Here is a 22,167-nt window from a genome sequence, read left to right as displayed (position 1 = left end):
GTGAGTAATAGATGTAAATGCTGTTCTGAGGGTTTGAAACCCCGGACTTTCACATCATAACGATATTGAGGCGTGACACGCACTCCATGGCGAGTGCGGGGTCGGATACTATTGGGGATTGTGACTTGGTCCATCCCGTGTGATGTTTATACTATACTGGTGATTGATACACATACTTCATTGATATTACGGGGCTTGATGCCATGTTTGGGGCCTTGTGCCGATTTGTAAAATCCTTCGAGGATTGATATTACTGCTTAGCATGATTTGCATATCATTTAATTTCAGTCCAAGGTTTTAAATGTTGTTTTGCAAACTCAGCCATGATTCTAAGTGTTGAAAACTTAAATGATATTTTTAAATGTATTCCGGGCTGGGAACTTCTGTTTTGTAAATGCCCAAGGGGCTTATTATATTATTTTCTGGACTGATTATAAAGTGACTTGAAACAGTGGTAACAATGACACTGTGTGATATACTTGAAATAGTGGTAACAATGACACTGTGTGATATACTTGAAACAGTGGTAACAATGACACTGTGTGATATACTTGAAATAGTGGTAACAATAATACTGGATGATATACTTGAACAGTGGCAACAATGGAACTGTATGATATAAATTGGTCAGGTAATAATGGCTGACCGGTCAGGTAACAATGACTGACCAATATATTGCGCTTGGGCTGTAGGAGCCCCTCCGGAGTCTGTACACACCCCCAGTGAGCGCCGTCAACGATAAATAAATATGGATGGCTCGGGCTGCACGCCGCAGTGGGTACTGGAATGTACCATCATATGCATTTGCATTGCATTCATGGATTTCTATTTATACTGTTGTTTAGCTGCTCAGTTCCATATGTTGCTGTATATTTGGATTTTAGCTTACTTTGTGTATTTACTGGATTTTCTTATCTTCGGACTGTAGTTACTTTTATTACTCACTGGGTCAGAGTACTCACTTTACTCCCTGCACCTTGTGTGCAGATCCAAGGCAGTCTCAGGCTCAGTAGATCCAGCTTCTGGGAGTATCGAGGTAGCTGCACGGCGTTCGCAGCCATTGATCTTCTCCCTCCTATCCTATCTCTTTATTTCCGCATTATCAGACTTTGGATATACCATGTATTAGGATGATATTCTGTATTATAGAGGCTCAAATTCGTGACACCGGGTCCTAGTGAGATTATATTGTGTATTTTGTTAAATTCTTCAGTACTTTAATCTTGCTTAATTGATATTTCTTTCCGCTATTTTTGATAAATTGGGTTAATTGTTGAATAATGGTCGGGCTTGCCTAGTAGTGTGTTGGGCGCCATCACGACCAGGATTTGGGTCGTGACATTTCATGATAGGCGCCATCACTACCGGGTCGATTTTGGGGTCGTGACAGACATGCAGAAAATGATGAAATTTCTTGGAAGTGAGTCATCATCATCTTTCTTTCAAATTGACTTATTAAATGACCCTGTAGATGAATACAAAGATAATCAGTTTCTTACTGATTCATTAGAGGTATGTTTGGCCAGGTCAGGTACCACAAATGATGATAATCCCATTATTAGAGAAGAAGCCGGAATACTTGAGAAAGAATAAAAAAATGAAAACATCTCAGAAGAAGGAGCTCAATCCAAAATTGAACTCAAAAATCTTCCTTATCATTTAAAATATATTTTTCTTAAACCTAAATTATTTTCAGTAATTACTTTGTCTTCTTTGACTATGGAACATGAATACAAACTGATAAAAGTCTTGAGGAAATATAAAAGAGCTTTAGGGTGGACTATAGCTGACATCAAAGAAATCAATCCAGCTATTTGTATGCATAGGATCCTCATGGAAGAAAATTACAAACCAATAGTTCAACCCCAAAGGAGACTTAATCCAGCAATGCAGGAAGTTGTCAAGAAAGAAGTGGTAAAAGTTTTAGCAGCAGGTATTATCTATCCGATATCTGACAGCCCTTGGGTAAGTCCTGTACATGTAGTACCAAAGAAAGAAGGTATGACACTAGTGAAAAATAAAAACAATGAACTCATACCTACTAGAACAGACACATAATGGAGAGTCTGTATTGATTACATACGACTTAATGACGCCACAAGGAAAGATCATTTTCCTTTGCCTTTTATTGACCAAATGCTTGAAAGAATTGCAAGCCATGATTTTTATTATTTTCTTGATGGATATTCTTTGGTATAATCAGATACCAATTGCTCCAGAATATCAGGAGAAAAATACATTCACATGCCCCCATGGTACGTATGCTTACAGAAGAATTCCATTTGGACTATGTAACGCTCCTGCTCCATTTCAACATTGTATATCAGCAATTTTCTCATATATGACTGAAAAATTTCTTGAAATTTTCATGGATGATTTCACACTCTTTGGTAAGACATTTGAAGATTGTCTTTATCATTTAACTTTGGTGCTTAAAAGATGTGAAGAGACAAATCTGGTTCTCAATTGGAAAAATGTCATTTTATGGTGACAGAGGGAATTGTTTTAGGATATAAAACTACTACCAAAGAAATAGAAGTTGATAAGGCTAAAATTGATCTTATAGCAGTATTACCTCCTCCTACCACTATTAAAGGCACTAGAAGTTTCTTAGGGCATGCAGGTTTTTATAGAAGGTTTATAAAAGACTTTTCAAAAATTTCAAAACCTCTAACTAACCTACTGATGAAAGATGTGAAGTTTGAATTTTCAAATGATTGCAGAAATGCATTTGAGTTTCTCAAAGAATAATTGACTAATGCTCTAATTGTTGTTTCTCCTGATTGGAGCCAGCCATTTGAAATAATGTGTGATGCAAGTGATACATCAGCATGAGCAATATTGGGACAAAAGAAAAGTAAGATCTTTAGACCCATATGCTATGCCAGCAAAACCCTCAATGAAGCTCAAATGAATTATGCAACAACCGAGAAGGATATATTGGCAGTAGTACTTGCGTTTGACAAATTTCGTTCTTATTTGATAGGAACGAAGGTTACAGTGTTCACCGAACATGTAGCCTTAAAGTATCTATTAACAAAGAAAGACGCTAGACCTAGATTGCTAAGATGGATACTCCTTTTGCAAGAATTTCATCTCAAAATAAAATATAAAAAAGGTTTAGAAAATCAGGTAGCTGATCATTTGTCACGTTTAGAGAATCCTCCTACCGAACTACTAGATATCCAAGAGGAATTTCCTAATGAGCATATCTTTTCAGTTATGCGATTGTATAGACCTCCTTGGTTTGCTAATATTGACAATTATTTAGCGGGAGGGTGGATTCCAAAAGATTTTTCTTACAAACATAGAAAAAAGCTTAAAAAAGAGGCAAGATATTATTATTGGAAAGATCCTTATTTGTTTAAATTTTATACATATGACATAATCATTATGTGTACCTGAGCCAGAAATAATAAAATTTTAAGTCATTGCCATGATGGAGCTGTAGGTGGATACTATGGAGGAAGAAGGACGACAACTAAAGTACTTGAAGTTGGTTTTTTCTGGCCAACTTTGTTCGAAGATGCAAGAAATTTTGTTATTGCTTGTGATAAATGTCAGAGAACCGGTAATATTTCAAAAAGGGATGAGATGCCTCTTAACTTTATCCTTGTGTGTGAAATATTTGATATTTGGTGCATTGACTTCATGGATCCTTTTTCTCCTTCAAATGGTTGCGAATATATTTTAGTTGCAACTAGAAAAAATAAAGCTAGTGTTGTTTGTGATTTTCTCAAGAAAAAATATCTTTTCTAGATTTAGTACTCCACAAGTTATCATAAATGATCAAGGAACTCATTTTATAAATAGATAATTTGCTAGTTTATTGTCAAGATATGGAGTTACTCATAAAGCAGGAACTCCATATCATGCTCAAACAAGCGGACAAGTAGAAATATTCAACAGAGAGTTAAAAAGAATTTTAGAAAAAACTCTTGGCTCTTCTTGAAAAGATTAGTCTTTGGAGTTGGATGGTGCTTTATGGGCATACAGAACTGCTTTTAAACTCTTATATGCACATCTCCTTATAGAACAGTTTTTGAAAAATCTTGTCATTTACCTTTGTAATTAGAAAATAAAACATATTGGGTTATAAAATTTTTGAATCTAAACTTACCCAAAGCAGGTGGAATCGTCTGTTGCAGCTTGATGAGTCAGAACAGTTCAGACTTATAGCATATGAAAATGCTAAATTGTACAATCAAAAGACAAAAAAGGGCATGACAAGCTCATTTTCCATAAATAATTTAAAATCAAAGAGCAAGTTCTGTTGTACAATAGTCGGTTGAATTATTCCCAGAAACGTTTAAGTCACGCTGGACAAGGCATACACTGTAACAAAAATTATCCCTTATGGTGTCATTGAAATACAACATATAAACGGGGGAGAAAAATTCAAGGTAAATGGTCATCGATTGAAGCCTTATGCTACTAGGATATTTCACAAACAGGTTTGAACAATCATTTTGCTTAGAAAATAATAATAAGTCGAGTTGACGACATTAAACTCAGAACTATTATCTCTCTTTTGTATTTTTTTTAAGGTAATATTTATATAAAAACTATCTATATAAATTTATATATCTCTCTATATATAATATATGTATGTATATGTGTGGGTATGTATATTTTGTGAATCTGTGTGTGTGTATTCAGTTATATCATGTAAGAATTATGTCGATATTTGTACTATATCATTGTCTAATTTCTCTTTCTATTAAAAAAAGAAGATAAAAGATAAAGCAAAAAAAAGAAGAAGCGGAAATTGATTAAAAAAAGTAGAAGTATAGACATACTTTTGAAATAGTATAAATATTACTTCCTCATTCATTTTTACTTGTCCATTTTGGACTTTTTACGCCCCTTAAGAAATAATAATATAGTATGTATTTTACCATATAACCTCTAATAATGATAGCATTTTAAAAGGTCTTGGGAAATAATTTGGGGGAATAAATAGTTAATGATAAGAGTAAAATAAGAAAAAAAATTACCTTTTTCTTGATTTAGTATAATGAATAAGTAAAAGTAAAAATATATTTTTAGTATAATTCAGATAAATAATAATTTTGTGAGATTCAATTTTTGAATTCAAAGCTTCGAAACTTTTATGGATGTCAATGGAGTTTAAGCTTATGTCTTTACGTTTCACATGTCTTAATAAATTGTGTATAAATGAATACATAAATAAGTTTCACATAAAAGAACAAATAAATGGTTTCAACCTCGCCTTCAGCAGTGTTCCTTTTTTTAAAAAAAAGTAACTTGACTTTAGCATTGTTAGGATGACGTAAAAAATGATGTGATAGTTAACATGGATCAATTATACGGGATGTGATTTTTTTCAAGGAAGCTTTAGTTCGTCCCTTTTTTGGGATAAGTTTATCCTTCATAGTTTAAAAACGAAGACGGGAGGTGCAGTGAAAAATAAGGATTTCTGGCCTATAAGCTGGTAAGAGTGCGTAGGCCTATCTCTATGTATGTCATAGAAGTAGCAAACATGCGGGTCGGGTTGGATATGGTTTGGGTCGAAATGGGTAATGAAAAAATGAATAAATTATCTGACCCGACCAATATTTAATACGGATAAAAAATGGGTTAACCGGCGGATAATATTTGTAACTATATTATCCATGACCTCTTGCATGTGATCACTTTTGGGAGAATTCTTAGTCTCCCTAACTTGAGGAATCCCCAATTTAAGGCTTTACAAATGTAAAAGTTAGACTCATTAGTTATCCATTTTCTAAATGGATAAAATGGTTCTTATCTATATTTGACCTGTTTTTAAAATGTTCATTATCCAACCCATTTTTAGTGGATAATATGGGTGGTTAACTATTTTCTTTTAACCATTTTGCCACCCCTAATATGTCGGATAGAGTTGGTTGGAATAGGAGAGAAAGAAGAGAGAGAAAGAATGAGGAAGATTGCAGTCTAAATACATTATTTTGTATAAAATTGATAAATTATATATCAAATATTATAAAAGCATTGTAGAGTTGTATAAAACTTTCTAATATGTGTATTGGAACTTATTCCAAATACTCATAAGCTTTTTTTGCTTAACACACGAGTAGACCTATTGTTTTGCAATAGCATCGCAGAGTTGTATAGAACTTTCAAATATATGTACTGAAATTGCTAAACATAATATTGTATAGAACTTTGAAATATGTGTACTGAAATTGCTAAATATATAGTTTTTTCAACACATGAGTGTGACAAAGTTTTCATCTGTAGTTTTCTCCATGAAACCATTTTTCTCCTAGCTCTTACTTACATCATAACAAACATGTTTGTTACATCTTTTACCTTTTGGGATAAGTTTTGAATACCTCAATAAATGACAGTTAAGATAAATAAATACTCTAAAAATAAATAATACATAACAAATAACCACATCATGTGTAAAGTAACAAATTGTAATCTAAATGAATATTTCTTTGCTAAACAACTTAAATGAATATGGTGGTTTTCTTTTAAAATTGTCCGATTTTAGAGAGTGTTTGGCCAATTGTTTTTATGAAAAAATAGCTTTTAAGTATTAGCATAAGTTGTTTTTCAGAAACTGAAAAATAGCTTTTCCTTATAAACACTTCTGAAACCTAGGTCGAGCATAAATTGTTGTTCTAAAATTGAGATTTTTTTTGAAAAACAATTGAATACCCAAACATAAATTGTAGTAACTCTCTAGTAGTACTTTTTCTGAAATAGTTTTGACAAAAAGATCTTTTCAAAATAAATAAATTTAGGAGGTTTGGCCAAACTGCCTGTTAAATTGGGTAAAACTATTACGATAACTTAATTAACGTCACAGCTTCTTACAAAATACATTTTCGAATAACTTTATTGAAAATCCAATTGGAGCTCCATAAAATTATTTTTGTTATATTTCCTAACAAATATCAAATGTTTACATTTACAAAAATAAATTTAGCGATGTAGAGACAATTTTTTAAATTAAAACAAATAATATTCCCTAATTGTTGGAGCTCATGCATAACTTACTAATGAACGGACCTTTGCGAGTATCCCGACTTTCTATAATTAACTTTCAAGATGTGGCTAACTTATTATATTAGTCTATTACCTTCTTTTTTTAAAGTTACATTGTAAATACCAGTGTATTATTGTTTTGGGTTCAATTTTTTTGACTATATTTGTTAACTTTATAGTATTTGTTATGATCACTATTTTTAATTTAAAATTAATGTATTTGTGTCTTTGACCAATTTGTAAAGATAATAATCTATAGAAGAAGTTAAGTAAGTTATTATAAAAGTTATTTCTAAGGAGGAGGGCCACATATATAGGTAAAAAGACTACAACGCACGTGTAGCCGAAAAAGTTGATTGGGCCCCAACGTTGCAGTGCTATTAATGACGGATGTTATGGATATTTTGTCCAAATAAGAAAACACACAATACACAAGGCAATCTAGTACTACAAGATTAAAGCACAGTTGCGGGCGAAATGCCAAAATTGTCCCTGGTCGGCAAGCTGACATGACGACCTTCAGCTGCTTCTCCCGCTCTTATATATATTTATGTATATAACTATTAGTATAAATTATGTGTATCTTATTGTAAGTTAAATATTAGAACAACAAAGGAGAGAGAAATCCCAAAACAAGTTTCTTATCTCACTGTCCCTAGCCAGTTACTGCCACCGAAACAAGATTTCACAACTGTAAAATCCATGGCCAAAGCTTACTCTTGCAGTAATATAATCTCCTTTCATCTTCTTCAACTTTACCACAAATAACTATGTCCCTTTCACTGTAATCACACTCTCCAGCACAATCTACTTTCTTTAAAGCAAAAATGTATATATATACTAACCAACATGGCATATTTGAGAAGGACCCGCACAGGAGGCAACTCACAACAAAGTCATGACCCAGGTTTATGGATGATTTCTGAGGGAAATAGAACGATAGTGGAGGAAAATGGAATGCAATTTTCTTCCTTGGATGGACAAAAGGCAGTTGATATGCTCAAACAAATCAGCTCCTTAGGATGGGAAATATTTGTGCAAAAACCAGGAGAGTACTTTAGAGAAGTTGTACTTGAATTTTATGCAAATTTCAATGAATCAGATCAAACATAGGGGCAGTGCACTTTCTTCTTCGCGATCCCGTGGGTATTTCCGCAATCGCGATTCATTAATTCGCCCAGTAATTATAAAGTACTCTATTTCGAAGATTTCAGACATTTAATTATATTTGGAGCTATGGAGCTCAAATTGAAGCGATTTTCGAAGCGATTTTTATCACATGGATTGGAGTAAGTGTTCTTTACTTAGGTTTAATTATATTTCATGAATCTATCCTCGTTTTTGGATTATGGTTGATGATTTCAAAAGAGAATTTGGGGGGTTTTGTAAAAAATTTCATAAAGTGAATATTCGAGTTTTGAGAATCGTTACGGGGTCGGGTTTGAGTGAAACTAGTATGGTTGGACTCGTAACTGAATGAGTTATCGAATTTGTGAGTTTTGTCGGATTTCGTGGTGCGGGCTCGAGTTTGACTCGTGGTGCGGGCTCGAGTTTGACATACCATATCTCAGTCTATATTATCGTATGTTATCACATCTTGTATTATTGATTAGGGCTGCTTAGCATGAGTGTTGTGAGCCCAAGAGACTGGAGAGATTGATGACTGAGTGAGTTCGAGGGACTGTGGAGAGTGATATTTATGGGATCAGGCTGCACGGTGCAGCAACTTTGTTGATTCATGCCAGGATTTGGCTTATTATAGCGCTTGGGCTGGATCAGGCCTTCCCGTGTCTGCTGATCCATAGTGGGTGCAATGCTAGCAATTATTTACATTGGGCTAGATCACCCTGGATTTATTTATGTTTAGGTTGGATCTGCACTGGACTGGATTTGTGTCACGACCCAAAATCCCTCCATAGGAGTCGTGATGGCACCTAGTCTCTAAACTAGGTAAGCCTAACATTAACTAAAATACATTGATATTTATCAACTTTACATTAAATAACTTTGAGCAATTATAATTCCCCAAAATCGGTGGTACAAGTCATAAGCCTTTCTAGGAGTAGTTATACAAAATAAACACGACACTATTCCAGAACAAGAAGGAACCAATGAAAGTAAATACAACGAAGGTGACCCCGATGCCTACGAACGCAGCAGCAGGTTTACCTTGAGTCTCCATTGCAATGATCCGCACAGCTACTACCAATCAATACCTAGATTTGTACACAAAAATGTATAGAAATATAGTATGAGCATACCACGTCGATGCCTAGTAAATATCAAGACTAACCTCGATGGGGTAGTGACGAGGAACAGTCAAGACATCTACTGGTCAAACAAATTGAACAGGATATGATAATAAAATATCAAGAATAAGATAAAAAAATAATACCAACAACAGGGAGAAATCAAACTACAAACAGTAGAAACAATAAAGGGAAAATACGAATGGAAACGAAAGATAACCAAGTAAATCAACACTAACATAGCTGGGACACAAACAAGTAAAATATACTCAAATAAGGAAAACAATGTCAACTCAATCAATCATATCATTTCTGATGCACAATTTTGACCATCTCAGAACTCGATGTCTTATATCATAATCTCAATTTCTAAAACCTTTAGCATACCCGACACCTTTGTCGCGACCCTTTTTTCTCGCGAAATCGGGTTTATAACATTTTGGATGGGACAACTCTCTCCTTTTGGAAAGGGGGTTTGCATTTTTTAAGAGTCGTCACCTAACGATTTAAGGTGCGTTAGGGCACCTATATGGTTCATTTATAACTACGTTTGGTAACTAGAGACATGGTAAGTGCTTGAAATTATCCTAAGGGGAAGGTGTTAGGCACCCCTCAGGATCCACTAGTATGATTCCCGGCCAAACAGTTTTTGTGAATTTGTACAATTAGCAAATAAATAAGTATGCCTCAAATAGTAGGAGATTTAAGTTTAAATACACAGGTGTAAAAAAACAACTAATGAAACGCAAGATTTTGAAAAGAATTACAATCTAAGCATATTTGTGAATGTAAAGGGGTATCCTAGGTTTGTTTATAATATGGATCGCATCAATGCAATACCCGGTATGACACTCCTCAAAGAGGGGCTACACATGGTATTAATGCACCAGTCATCATATCCATATCTACCCTTTCCCGCCCCATGAAGGTAATTAAATCAAGGTTGATTTCGACCCCTATTGCATGTTGTTACCCGTCCATTTCTATCAGTTCCAGAGGAATTTAGGACTTTTATCCTATAAAAGGGGGTTCTAGGTAGACCCTTAAGTTTAAAGGTAAAATACTAAGGCGACATATAATAAACAAGTAGGACTTCAATTAAGGGGAGCATGGAAGACAAATGAGAGGCTCAGATATACCTCCACACACAGTACACATAAACAGCATGACTCATACATAATTAATGTCTAAATTCAGATCCGAAGCATGGTATCTAAGTGATACAGCAGAGTCAGATTTATTACATAACTCAGAGAGGAAGTCCTAATCAGACTTGCCTACTGATTTAAACATGCTGACAGTTACACATTAATCACAAAGACGGTTCTGGTTTTATTTTAAAGTTTATTACCTAAGACTTGCCTAGTCGTAAAATAATATGCAGCAGTTACCAGAATTATTAAAATAGTTTAGAAGATATTTTACCTAAAGCATGTTGTTCTAAATGTTTCAAAGACATGCAAGGATTGTGACCAGTTTTACTTAAACAGGATAATCAAACATGAGACTATTTTATGTCCTTTTCATGCATCAATGGTTTAGCTAGGTGTGACTGAGCGAGTGTGAACGAGATCCTAAAACAGGGTATCTAACATGCACATATGAAAATGCAGAATGATTTCAGGATATGCAGAATTCCTAAAGCATGATTTCTAAATGAGCAAAGAGTTGCAACATGATTTCAAGATGTGCAGGAGAACCAATTTTATGTTGATGCTGTTATTTAGCCTAAAGTAGGATTTCTAAGTGGTAAAATGATGTTAAATAAGATGTTGAAATAGTAAAACTATGAGCATGGTATCTAATGCATGACATGCTTTGAATGTGTTGGTCTTACACATGGATTCTAATGCGCGTATAGGAAATGTAGACCTAAAGCATGGTTTCTACCCATTAACGTTGATAACATATATAACTACCCTTCCCTTTTCACTAGCCAACCCCAATATTTGTTTACGACAGATTATTACAGACCAACATTTAAGAAAAGAAAATAAGAATTTGCACTATAGAAAGCCTGAAAATAGGCCCAGATTTCCAGAACCTCAAATGCCAAGATTGTTTCATAGCCTTTTTCATATCCGGGTGTGTCAGAGTTCATGTGTCCAAGTTCAGAGGGAGCTCAAGGGTCCCAAGGCAAGGCTCACACAAAAGAACTTAGTGATCTAAGAGTAGAGTGAGAGTGCTTGACATAGTTTTGAAAAGATTTAAGCATGACAACAGTTTGAAAAAGAGACTTGTTTGAGATAGTTTTGTAAAACAACAGCGGGAGTTGTTCAATAGGACCGTTTTGAAAAGAGAGTAGAGTAACAAACAATAGTCCAAACACAGCACCCAAAACGGGTTCACACATAACTAAGGAACATACGACCAAGGCAGGTTCAACAACCACAAGCAGGGGTAGTAGGATTTGGGGACATATAAGTAAACACAAAGTTGCAGGAGCACTTAAATATAGAATCAAAAATATGCTAAGGGGTAGGGGAACTTCAGATTTAACATAGAATCATGTCACTTAAGGATAGCCAACTATTTTGCACAGAGAGGTTCATGCCAGAAATCAGAAAACATAAGTAAGAAAAGGCCACATTGGGGTAAATTAGGAGGGGGGATAACATTTTATAAACATGATGAGTCTAAGGGAGGGGAGGCATTCAGAAGCATGTTGATGAAGTGATGAAGCAAACATATTAATTGCAAGTTGAACAACAGAACCAAGCATGCTAGAACAAGATGAAAGGAAACATGTTGTTTTGAAACTTGAATTGAAATCAGAACATACCAGTAAAGAAGATAGTAAACACAAAGTGAGTGGTAAGAGAGTAAAGTAATCAGCCTTGGCTTGCAGCCGACTGGCTTAGAACAATAGCAAGTAACCAGAGAAAAGAGAGCAGAAGAATATTTTTCTTTTGTGTGAGAGAGAGTTTTTGAACTTAATGTGTTCGTGTGTGTAACGAAAAGAGAAGAAGTTATATATAATAGTTTGAAAGTCAGGTCAATAAGGCAAGAATCAATTGTCCAGCAATTATATAATTACAGAATCAGTTAAGAATCAAAAATCAGCCAAGTCTCCTTTAATTAAGGGAGTAATTTACCAATGGTAAAGACAAATAAGGAAGAGATCACATAAGACTGGAAAATAGCACATAAGGAAATATTCTGAGGCATAGTAAGTATAAAACAAGTAATTAGGCTAGGTTCAGAAAATCTAATTAAGGAAAGTACTTAAGAACCAATTGACAGCATAATCGGCCGAAAATAAGGCAAGAAAATATCTTAGAGGTTGAAAAATCAGTAAGGAAATCATCACAGGAGATTAGTGAAGAGCATCAATTATAAAAAAATTAGGGATTCAAATAGGAGTAGTAATGATTAAGGGGAATTAACACAAATTGCTTTAAATAAATGAAATATTCACGGTGTAGGCAAGAAGGAACAAAATCATAAACCATAATAAGCATAGTCGAGTAAAATCACATAAAGTTAGGAATTCATCTAGAAAATAGTACTGACTAGAGGAATTAGCACAAATCTCTTTTAATAAACAGAATAAACATAGTATATGCGGAAGAAGCAAAATCAGAAACCCTAGTGAGCATAATAGGGTAAAAATCATAGAAACATAGAACATATTCATGAATAACAGACATGCGGGCAAATTAAACAAACAAATAAGCAAGGACATTTCTCAGAACCCAGGATTAAGACCAAAATAGTTAGGTTTTCAACATGATAAATCAGATAAAAAGGAAAAACTTAAAGAACCATTTAAACATAGTAAGAATCATAGAATAATACCAAAAAAAATCAGAGGGAAAGTCGTTTTGAAAAGGGGTTAAGAAACCCTAGTTTGAAGATGAAAAGATGTTTTTTGAAAAAATCGGAGAGATTCTTAAGAAAACAGTAAAGATAACTCAGAAAACTCTTAGGTATGTAATAGATCTAAGAAGTCAAGAGATAAAATTAGGGTTTGGAGAGAGAGATAACCCAGATATGGAGAGATTCCGGCTTAAAAGCCATGAATCTAGCCAGAAAAAAAAGATCTTACTCGGACAGCCATGGGCGGGCTGAGAATGGCGTAGAAACCATAGGAGGTGAGTGAACCGTCTTCTAATTCCCCTGAGGGCCTCAAGGTAGCAAGGATCTTTCATGTGAGGGGCCATGGAGGCTAGGGTTGGTGCTGGAACCACCATTGATACCGGCGAGCCAACAACCGGCGAATAGGAGCCATGGTTGTGCAGAGAGCTTGAGAGAGAATGGGAGAGTGTAACGGTAGAGTGAAGAGAGGAAATGAGAGTATGGGAATGAGGGTTTGGGGGGGAGGGGTAGTCATTAGGTTAATTATGGTATGGGGGATCTGGACCGTTGACTAGAATTGATCAACGGTCCAGATTGGACCAGGGATTGGGTCGGGTAGGATTTAAGTTTGGGCCTGGGGTATTGGGCTATTTTAATTGGGTTTGGGGTTGGTTTGATTTAGGCTAGAATTGAAATGCATAGGCTATTAGTTAAATACCCAATTAAATTAAATAAAATAATTTATAAAAATAGTTGATAATCGTACCAAATGAATTTCATGCATAGAAAATAGTTAAAAAATGATTACTTAGTATTTAAAAATACAAATGCTTAATTTCCGGTCAAAAAAAGTATAAAATCATATGATTGCAATTATAGCCAAAAGATGCCAATTTGGCTAATTATGAAATAATTTGGTTTAAATAGGACCATAAATAATAAATTAAGTCAAGAGATGCTTTTGAAATCATTTGTAATGCCATTTTGTAATTATTTATTAAGAATAAAATGTTAGATAAATTAATAAAAATATAGGAAAATACCAATTCCTATTAATGCATGATTTTGCAGGTATATATGCAATTTTAAAATATTTTAGGGAAAAATTGGGTATCAATAACCTTGTGCCTATATATTACTATCTCACTTGCACAACAACATCCTCATGTTATTCAGTACATAGGGTCCATAACCAATACAATTAAGATGTTCAAGGAGTCTCATTAACATAACATAAAGTAGAGTACAACTTCTGAACTAATTAGGAAATTAGTAAGAAATGAAGTTATTTTTAGAATTTATTTAAACAAAGAAAGTTACCTTTTCAATTAAAGTACGACATCGAATGAATTGTTACCTTTAACATGGGATTTAATAAATTAAAACTTAGTAGAAATTTCTTTTTAAATAAAATACAACCTCAGACGGTTTAAGAAAATTTAATTGAGAAACTAATTGAATTAAAAATATAACAATTATTGAAATTTGAAGTATTAATATATATATATGGGTTTTGCTAACTTACTACATGGTTGTAGTAGGTTAGCATTGTATACATATTTAATTTTCCCAAATTATCCCTGTTATTACTTTTAAGTTCTTTGATATGTCGTAGGTAATTATGTCTTTTTACCAAAATAAAATAAAAAAAAGTTGCAGACAACTCCTCGTCTTTTCTCTCCCGATATGTCATAGCTTCAGTTATCTCTTGGAAGAGAAGGGTGACTGAATAAGGAAAACCAAAAACAATTATTTTTCTGGATCTCTCAAAAATTCGCTGGAAAAAAGATGCAACAATTATTCAAGATGGTTTAGATGGAGAAGCATTCTTTCTGGGTTTTCTTCATATTTTTTATGCATTTTAGAAAGAAATTATGCTATGGGAGTCTCAACCTTGCAACAGAGCAATCAACTAAAGATGCTCATTCTAACAAAACGAAATTCAATTTTAGTCAATTTGAAGTTTAGAACTGATCAACATTGAAGCCTTAATTCTGTGCTCAATTGTCAAATTTGATCTTCATATTTCAAATGTTTTGCGGTATCAAAATTTGAGGAATATGAAAAATTGGGGGAATTTAGGTGAAATTCATGGAAGATCTAGATTACGCTTCCAAAAATGATGTTGAAAATAGAAGATGAAGCTAAGATTTTTCTTCAACTTCATCTTTGCAAATAGACATGACCCATTTCCACGATTTGTTCGTCGACGAAGAGAGGTGAAAGGGTTACGGGAAAGAATTCAGAAAAGTTGGACTTTATTTTTGGAAATGTAGAGATGAAATGTGGAATTTTGCAAAATAACAAGAATGTCCTTAAGTTTAATATAGTGGCAGTCACTTCAATTAAGGAAAATAAGGGCCAAGTAACAAGTAAGAGTTAGAGGAAAGCTGACAACATCGTATGGAGCATACAGAGGTAAAACAACCAATTAGGAAACCCAATGATATCGGAAAACTTCTCACTTATTGAACATAAGGACCTAAGAACCCTAAAAGCAAATTTCCCACAAATAAGTCCGAGCACACACTCGTCACCTCGCGTGCACGGACTACAATTAGCATAGAAGACTCAAATCCTAAAAGGAAGTGCCCCACACAAGGTTAGGCAAGATACTTACCTCAATCCGGCCAAGTCAATACTCAATTTAGCTTTTCCTTTACCAATTCATCAACACTCGGCTCAATCTAGCCAAAAATGACTTGAATACATCAAACAATGCAAGAGGAAACAATTTCAATTAACAAAACTATGATTCTTACACAATTTGCAAAAAGTCAACTCCCCGGGCCCGCACCTCGAAACCCGACAAAATTTACAAAAACCGAATACCCATTCCGATATGCCTTCAAATCATCATTTTATATTTTTGAAAGATTTCACAATTTTTCCCAAATTTTCCTTTTGATTCCCATGAATTTGATGTTAAATCTAAGATATAATCACAAAATATAGTTAGAAATTAATTAGAGACACTTACCCAATGATTTGGTATGAAAATTTTCTCTCAAAATTGCCCACTCTCGGACCTAGGGTTCAAAATATGATAAAATGAAGCAAAAATCCGAGTTACACAGCTGAAAACAAGTTGTAGATGTCGCATTTGCGATCAATTGCGAACCCTTGCAAAAGTGAAGAAAGTCTTCGCAATTGCGAACAAGGAAGCGCTGGAAAAGGTCGCATTTGCGACAAAAAGTCTGCAATTGCGGACTGGGCATCGCAATTGCGGTGGAAATGTTCGCAATTGCAACCATACCAGAAGCAACAGTTTTCCCCCACACAAAAATGAGCATAACTTCCTCATACAATGTCCAAATTCGGTGATTCTTTTTTCTCTGGATCCATAATTACGATACGGATCTAATGGTTCAATAAAAACTAAATATGGAGCTTATTTGCTTAATGTAGTACCCTTTATTCCCAAAGAAACGACGTTGAAACATCAAATAAGAGCGTAATACAACCCGAAACACACCCGAGGCCTCCGGGACCCCGTCCAATCACACAACTCAGTCCCATAACATAACACGGACCTGCTCGAAGCCTCAAATCACGTCGAACAATGCTGAAACCATGAATCGCACTCTAATTCAAGCTTAATGAACTTTAAATTTTCAAACTTCTACTCTCGATGTTTAAACCTATCAAATCACGTCCGATTGACCTCAAATTTTGCACACAAGTCATATTAGACATTACGGACCTACTCCAACTTCCCAAATCAGAATACGACCCCGATATCAAAAAGCCCACTTCCGGTCAAACTTCTCAAAAACCTTCAAATTTCCAACTTTAGCCAAATGGCTCCAAAATGACCCACGAACCTCTAAATTCACTTCCGATTGCGCTACCAACACCAGAATCACCATACAGAGCTATCACCAGACTCTAAATCCCAAATGGACATCGATAATAGTGAAATTCACTTCAACCCAAACTTATGAAATTCTTCCAAAAATGCTAACTTCCACAATAGGTGCCGAAATATTCCCGGGTCATCCAAAACCCGATCCGGGCATACGCCCAAGTCAGAAATCATCATACAAACCTGTTAAAATCTTCGAATCCCAATTCTGAGGTCGTTTACTCAAAAGTCAAATTTCGGTCAAACTCTCACCGCTTAAGCTTCCAAAACTAGATTCCTTCTTCCAATTCGACTCCGATTCATACGGAAATAGAATCCAACCATGCATGTAAGTCAATAAACATAATATGAAAGCTTCTCATGACCTCAAACTACCGAACCAAACGAAATTGCTCAAAACGACTAGTCGGGTCGTTACAATCTGCCTTGTACAATACTGAGTGACTGAGTGTTTTGAGTATTGAGCATGATGAGTGAGAATACGAGACAATGAGATTGAGTACTCTAAGAGGGTGAGTATATGAGTTCATTACTGAGATGCATTGCATTTGACATGCGTACTTGAGATACAGGCATAGAGATGTATTTCCTCATGCTACCCGATTTTGGTGACATTTATGATTTCACTTGCTTATAATCATGTAGGTATAGAGATGTACTTTCCTCGTGCTATTTGAAAATGAAACGTCTTAATTATTGTTGAAAGAATTTTGGGAAAAATTACAGTTTTCAAACTTACTCATATTTTTGGTAATTTAATGAAAGGAATTGAGCTTTATGGATATCTTTGAAAAACATGCCTATTTTTCCGTAACTGTGAACTAGTTGAGCATCATATCTCTGAGTTATTTTTCTTGCACTATTTTTATTATGTTGTTATGAACTGTTGCTGATTATTGGAGTTGGACTCTTACCCTTATCCCAGCTCGTCCCTACTTTCAACCTAGGGTTAGGTTTGTTACTTATTGAGTACATGTGGTCGGTTGTACTCATACTACACTTCTGTACCTTGCGTGCAGATTTTGGATGTTAATGTTGCTGCGTTCGGCGGGAGCTGGATCTGAAGATGTATCTGCGTTCCAGTTATGGCTATTACTTGTACTTGGTAGCATAAGATTCAAGTTCTGTTTATTTACATTTCAAACAGATATTGTAATTATTTCAATTCAGTCTTGTAAAAATCCAAAATCTTAAAAGCTCATGATTAGTATTACCAGTCCTTGGGAATTCTTTTGTATAATAGTTCAGTTGTATTATCATTCTTCTTTTAATAAATATCATTTGAACTGGTTTATTGTTAACTAGCTTACCTTGGGGGTTGAGTTAGGTGCCATCATGGCTAGTTGAATTTTGGGTCGTGACAAATTGGTATCAAATCTCTAGGTTCATAGGTTCTACAAGTCATGAGCAAGTATCTAGTAGAGTTTTGCGGATCAGTATGATGACGTCCATACCTATCTTCTAGAGGCTACAAGGAATTTAGGATAAACTTCCCATATTTCTTTCCTTATCGTGTGGCATTGATTCAGCTTGAAGCGTAACTCTTTGAACCCCTTCCACGCATTTTTATACGTATATGAGCGCTCGGTATCAGCGGTGCATTGACGGCTTGTGATTCCATGGATGAGGTGCGAGATGTGATTTCTATGTGCTAATGATGGGCCAGTTTGGAGGACTTGAGTTCGGGTTTTGACTATAGCTTGAGCACGAGGATTTCAGTTGTGTGAGCACATTCTTTTGGACTTATATGTCCGGTAGTGTCCCTATGAATGGAATTTATGGCTCGATGAGTGGTTGGATGGCTATATGATGAGTAGGAAGTGACTGCGGGAAGTGTTCAAATGGTTTGAATGTGACGAGAAGATCTTGCTTGAGATGTAAAAAGGACTATTGGATGCTGGATTTCTGTCTTGATGTGACGTATGGTCTCGAGTTATGGGTGTGTTGAAGGGTTTTTCATGTTGTTCAGTTGTGGAATGAATTAGACTCTCATGTCTTGTTGATGTGTTTAGACTCAAGAAGATTAGGTAATTGCATAGCAGTTGTGGCTGTGAAAGGGTATGGCGAGATATCAGCTTGAGGTTAAGCAGGAAGGTTATAACCTACGGGGTAATCTACGGATGTGTGATTCTTATGATGTTGTATGGAGGCTTTCTTTTCTACCAATGGGTTATAGTTGAGCGATTTGACTTTGAATCGGTTGTAATAGTTGACCTGACCGTCATGAGGATGAATGTGAGATTTGTAGATGATTTGAGGTATTAGAAGGTTTGTGTTACATGAGCTTATGAAGGATTGAGTTGAATTTTGGTGCGGTATTCTAGTAGTAATAGAGTGGACATTGTGAGTTATTGAGTGTTTTGATATATTGCTTTATGCCAGGTGGGGGAGTCTGCTACCGATGATTTGATTGCATAGTTATGTGTTGTATTGGTTTTAGTTAGAGGCATACTTGTGGATCGGTTATGACTTGCAGAAGCTGGCTCTGAGGATGACTTAAGCAAGAAAATTTTTGGATGCATGGTGTATTACATTTTTTGGGTAGATGGGAATCATGGAATGCTTGAGTTGTTATTTGTGAAGGATGTAGTGCGCATGGTGTAGGAATTTGCTCGACTGCATTAAGGCGGGGTTACTTCTTTGGGTTTTTTCGTGCTAATGGGGCACATGTTGTCCGACCCGTTTGATCGGTGCAATTGAGATGTGCAGAGTGGATGCCTCTTTAGAAGGTTCTAATGGATTCAAGATTTATATGTAGAAATTGAGAATTTTGTGGATTGGTATATGACTAGAATCTAAGATTTACATTGGATAGTGTCGAGACTCACGGTATGTCTATATCATTATGGATTCTACATTTTAGTATCAGGAAGGTGAAGGAAAGGACTTTAGATTCACAGAAGGTCTCTTCAAAGTAGGTATCTCGGTACAATGGCTTATTGGTTTTAAGGCATGTGGTTTTATATTAGGACCTCTTGTGGTGAGCTTTGGTTAGGGACCATGGAGAGGTGTCAACTTGAGGGTAATTTAGAAGGAACTCGGAGAAATAATACAGCTTGATAGTAGGTTGGATCAGCACAGAAATGGATATGGTCGGTTCTTGGGTATTTATGATGTGGTTAGTCTCTACAGGTGTTTTGTGGCAATGCTCTTGGGTTTTGGTGACCTGTGTGGCTTGGTTGAGTTAGAGAGATTTAGTTCTGAGGGTTTGATTACGTGAAAATGGGTTTCAGAGAGTTCTTGATGGTTTCTACCACAGTTTGAGATGAACATTTCCTACTGCCGAGAGCATCGCCCGTATGACAAGTCCTCCGTAATTTGTACATCACCTATGGGCACCACTCGGGTAGGATCGCCAATGCACTTCCATATCATAGATACGTGAAAAACCGGATGGACAGACTCCAACTCTGAGGGCAATTCTAACTCATTAACTACTTGACCCACACTCTGAGTGATCCTATAAGGCCCAATATATCGTGGGCTAAGCTTGCCTTTTTTTCCAAACCTCATCACACCCTTCATAGGTTCCACCTTTAAGAATACCCAGTCATTATCCCCGAACTCTAAGTCTCGTCGTCGCATGTCAGAATATGACTTTTAACGACTCTAAGCTGTTAATAGTTGCTCCCGGATAAACTTTACCTTTTCTATGGCCTGCTGAATCGGGCTTGGCCCATGTAACCTAGATTCTCCAACATCAAACCACCCTATAGGAGATCTGCACTTACGCCCATACAAAGCCTCGTATAGAGCCATCTGGATACTGGAGTGGTAACTGTTATTATATGAAAACTCGATAAGAGGTAGATATTCATCCCAACTTCTTTTAAAATCCATCACATATGCTCGTAACATATCCTTGAGCGTCTGAATTGTGCGCTCAGCTTGTCAATCAGTTTGTGGATGAAAAGTTGTTCTGAGATTCACCGGAGTTACTAGACCTCTCTGAAATGACCTCCAAAAATATGCTGTAAACTAGGCCGTACAATCAGATATAATAGATACTGGTACTCCGTGTAGTTGCACTATCTCCTTAATATATAATTTTGCATAATCTTCTGTTGTATATATAGATCTGACCGGTAGGAAATGAGCTGATTTGTTGAGCCTATCGACTATCACCCATATGGAATCGAACTTACTATGAGAACGAGGTACACCCATGATAAAGTCTATGTTTATTGCCTCCCATTTCCATGCCGGGATCTTTATAGTCTACATTAGCCCTCCGAGCTTCTGGTGCTCTATTTTCACCTGCTGGCAACTAGGACACTGAGTGACATACTCAACAATGTTCTTCATCATATCATTCCACCAATACACATCCTTAATGTCATGATACATCTTCGTCGACCCAGGATGAATGGAGTACCACGAATAATGTGCCTCTAACATAATCCTGTCTCGTAGGCTGCTATATCTAGAACACACAAACGACCCCTGTATCTAAGAACCCCATATCCCTTGAGCTATAACAATGGCTTCTTCTGCTGCAGAACTCTCTCTCTCTCTCTCAACGTGACCAACTCTGGGTCCTCGTACTGCCTCTCCTTTACTTCAGCTATGAGAGATGATTTTGCAGTATTTTGGAGTACAACTCCACCATTGCCAGAGTCTACTAACCAAACCCTCAAACAAGACAATTGATGGATCTCTCTAGTTAAGTGTCTTTTCTCGGCCTCTACATGTGATAAGCTACCCATAGATCAGCGACTTAAGGCCTCTGCTACAACATTAGCTTTCCCTAGATGGTAGAGAATGTTAACATCGTAATTTTTCAATAACTCAAGCCATCGCCTCTGCCGCAAATGCAACTCTTTTTGCTTGAAGATATATTACAGGCTTTTATGATCTGTGAATACATCAACATGAACACCATATAAATAATGCCACCATATCTTAAGTGCATGGAGAACCGTAGATAAATCGAGGTCGTGGGTCGGATAATTCCGTTCATGCTTCCTTAACTACCTTGAAACATACTTAATTACCTTCCCATGTTGCATCAAGACACATCCTAACCCGACACCTAAGGCATCACAATACATGGCATAACCATCTGGACCCTCTACAAGTTCTAGAACTGGGCTGAGGTCAACCTATTCTTAAGCTCTTGGAAACTCTGCTCACAGGCCTCTATCTACTGAAACTTAGTTTCTTTCTACGTCAACTTCGTTAATGGTGCTGAAAGAGAAGAAAAACCCTCTATGAACCTCCGGTAGTATCCTGCTAAGCCTAGAAAGCTACGAA

At 35.9% G+C, this 22,167-nt stretch overlaps 1 protein-coding gene across 1 annotated transcript; it reads left to right on the top strand.

Annotated features, from left to right (window-relative positions):
* The first annotated feature begins 1,392 nt into the window (after nucleotides 1–1,392).
* Nucleotides 1,393–3,759, top strand: LOC142181739 (uncharacterized). Its single transcript, XM_075255226.1, has 6 exons — nucleotides 1,393–1,526; nucleotides 1,827–1,965; nucleotides 2,204–2,390; nucleotides 2,495–2,623; nucleotides 2,987–3,278; nucleotides 3,411–3,759. The coding sequence occupies exons 1-6, from the start codon at nucleotides 1,393–1,395 to the stop codon at nucleotides 3,757–3,759; spliced, it is 1,230 nt and encodes a 409-aa protein (XP_075111327.1).
* The last annotated feature ends 18,408 nt before the right edge of the window (nucleotides 3,760–22,167 follow it).

Source organism: Nicotiana tabacum, chromosome 6 (assembly GCF_000715075.1).
Source record: "Nicotiana tabacum cultivar K326 chromosome 6, ASM71507v2, whole genome shotgun sequence".
NCBI classification, from domain to species: domain Eukaryota; kingdom Viridiplantae; phylum Streptophyta; class Magnoliopsida; order Solanales; family Solanaceae; genus Nicotiana; species Nicotiana tabacum.
Note: the sequence above shows the minus strand (reverse complement) of the source record. Positions and strands in the feature narration are given on the sequence as shown.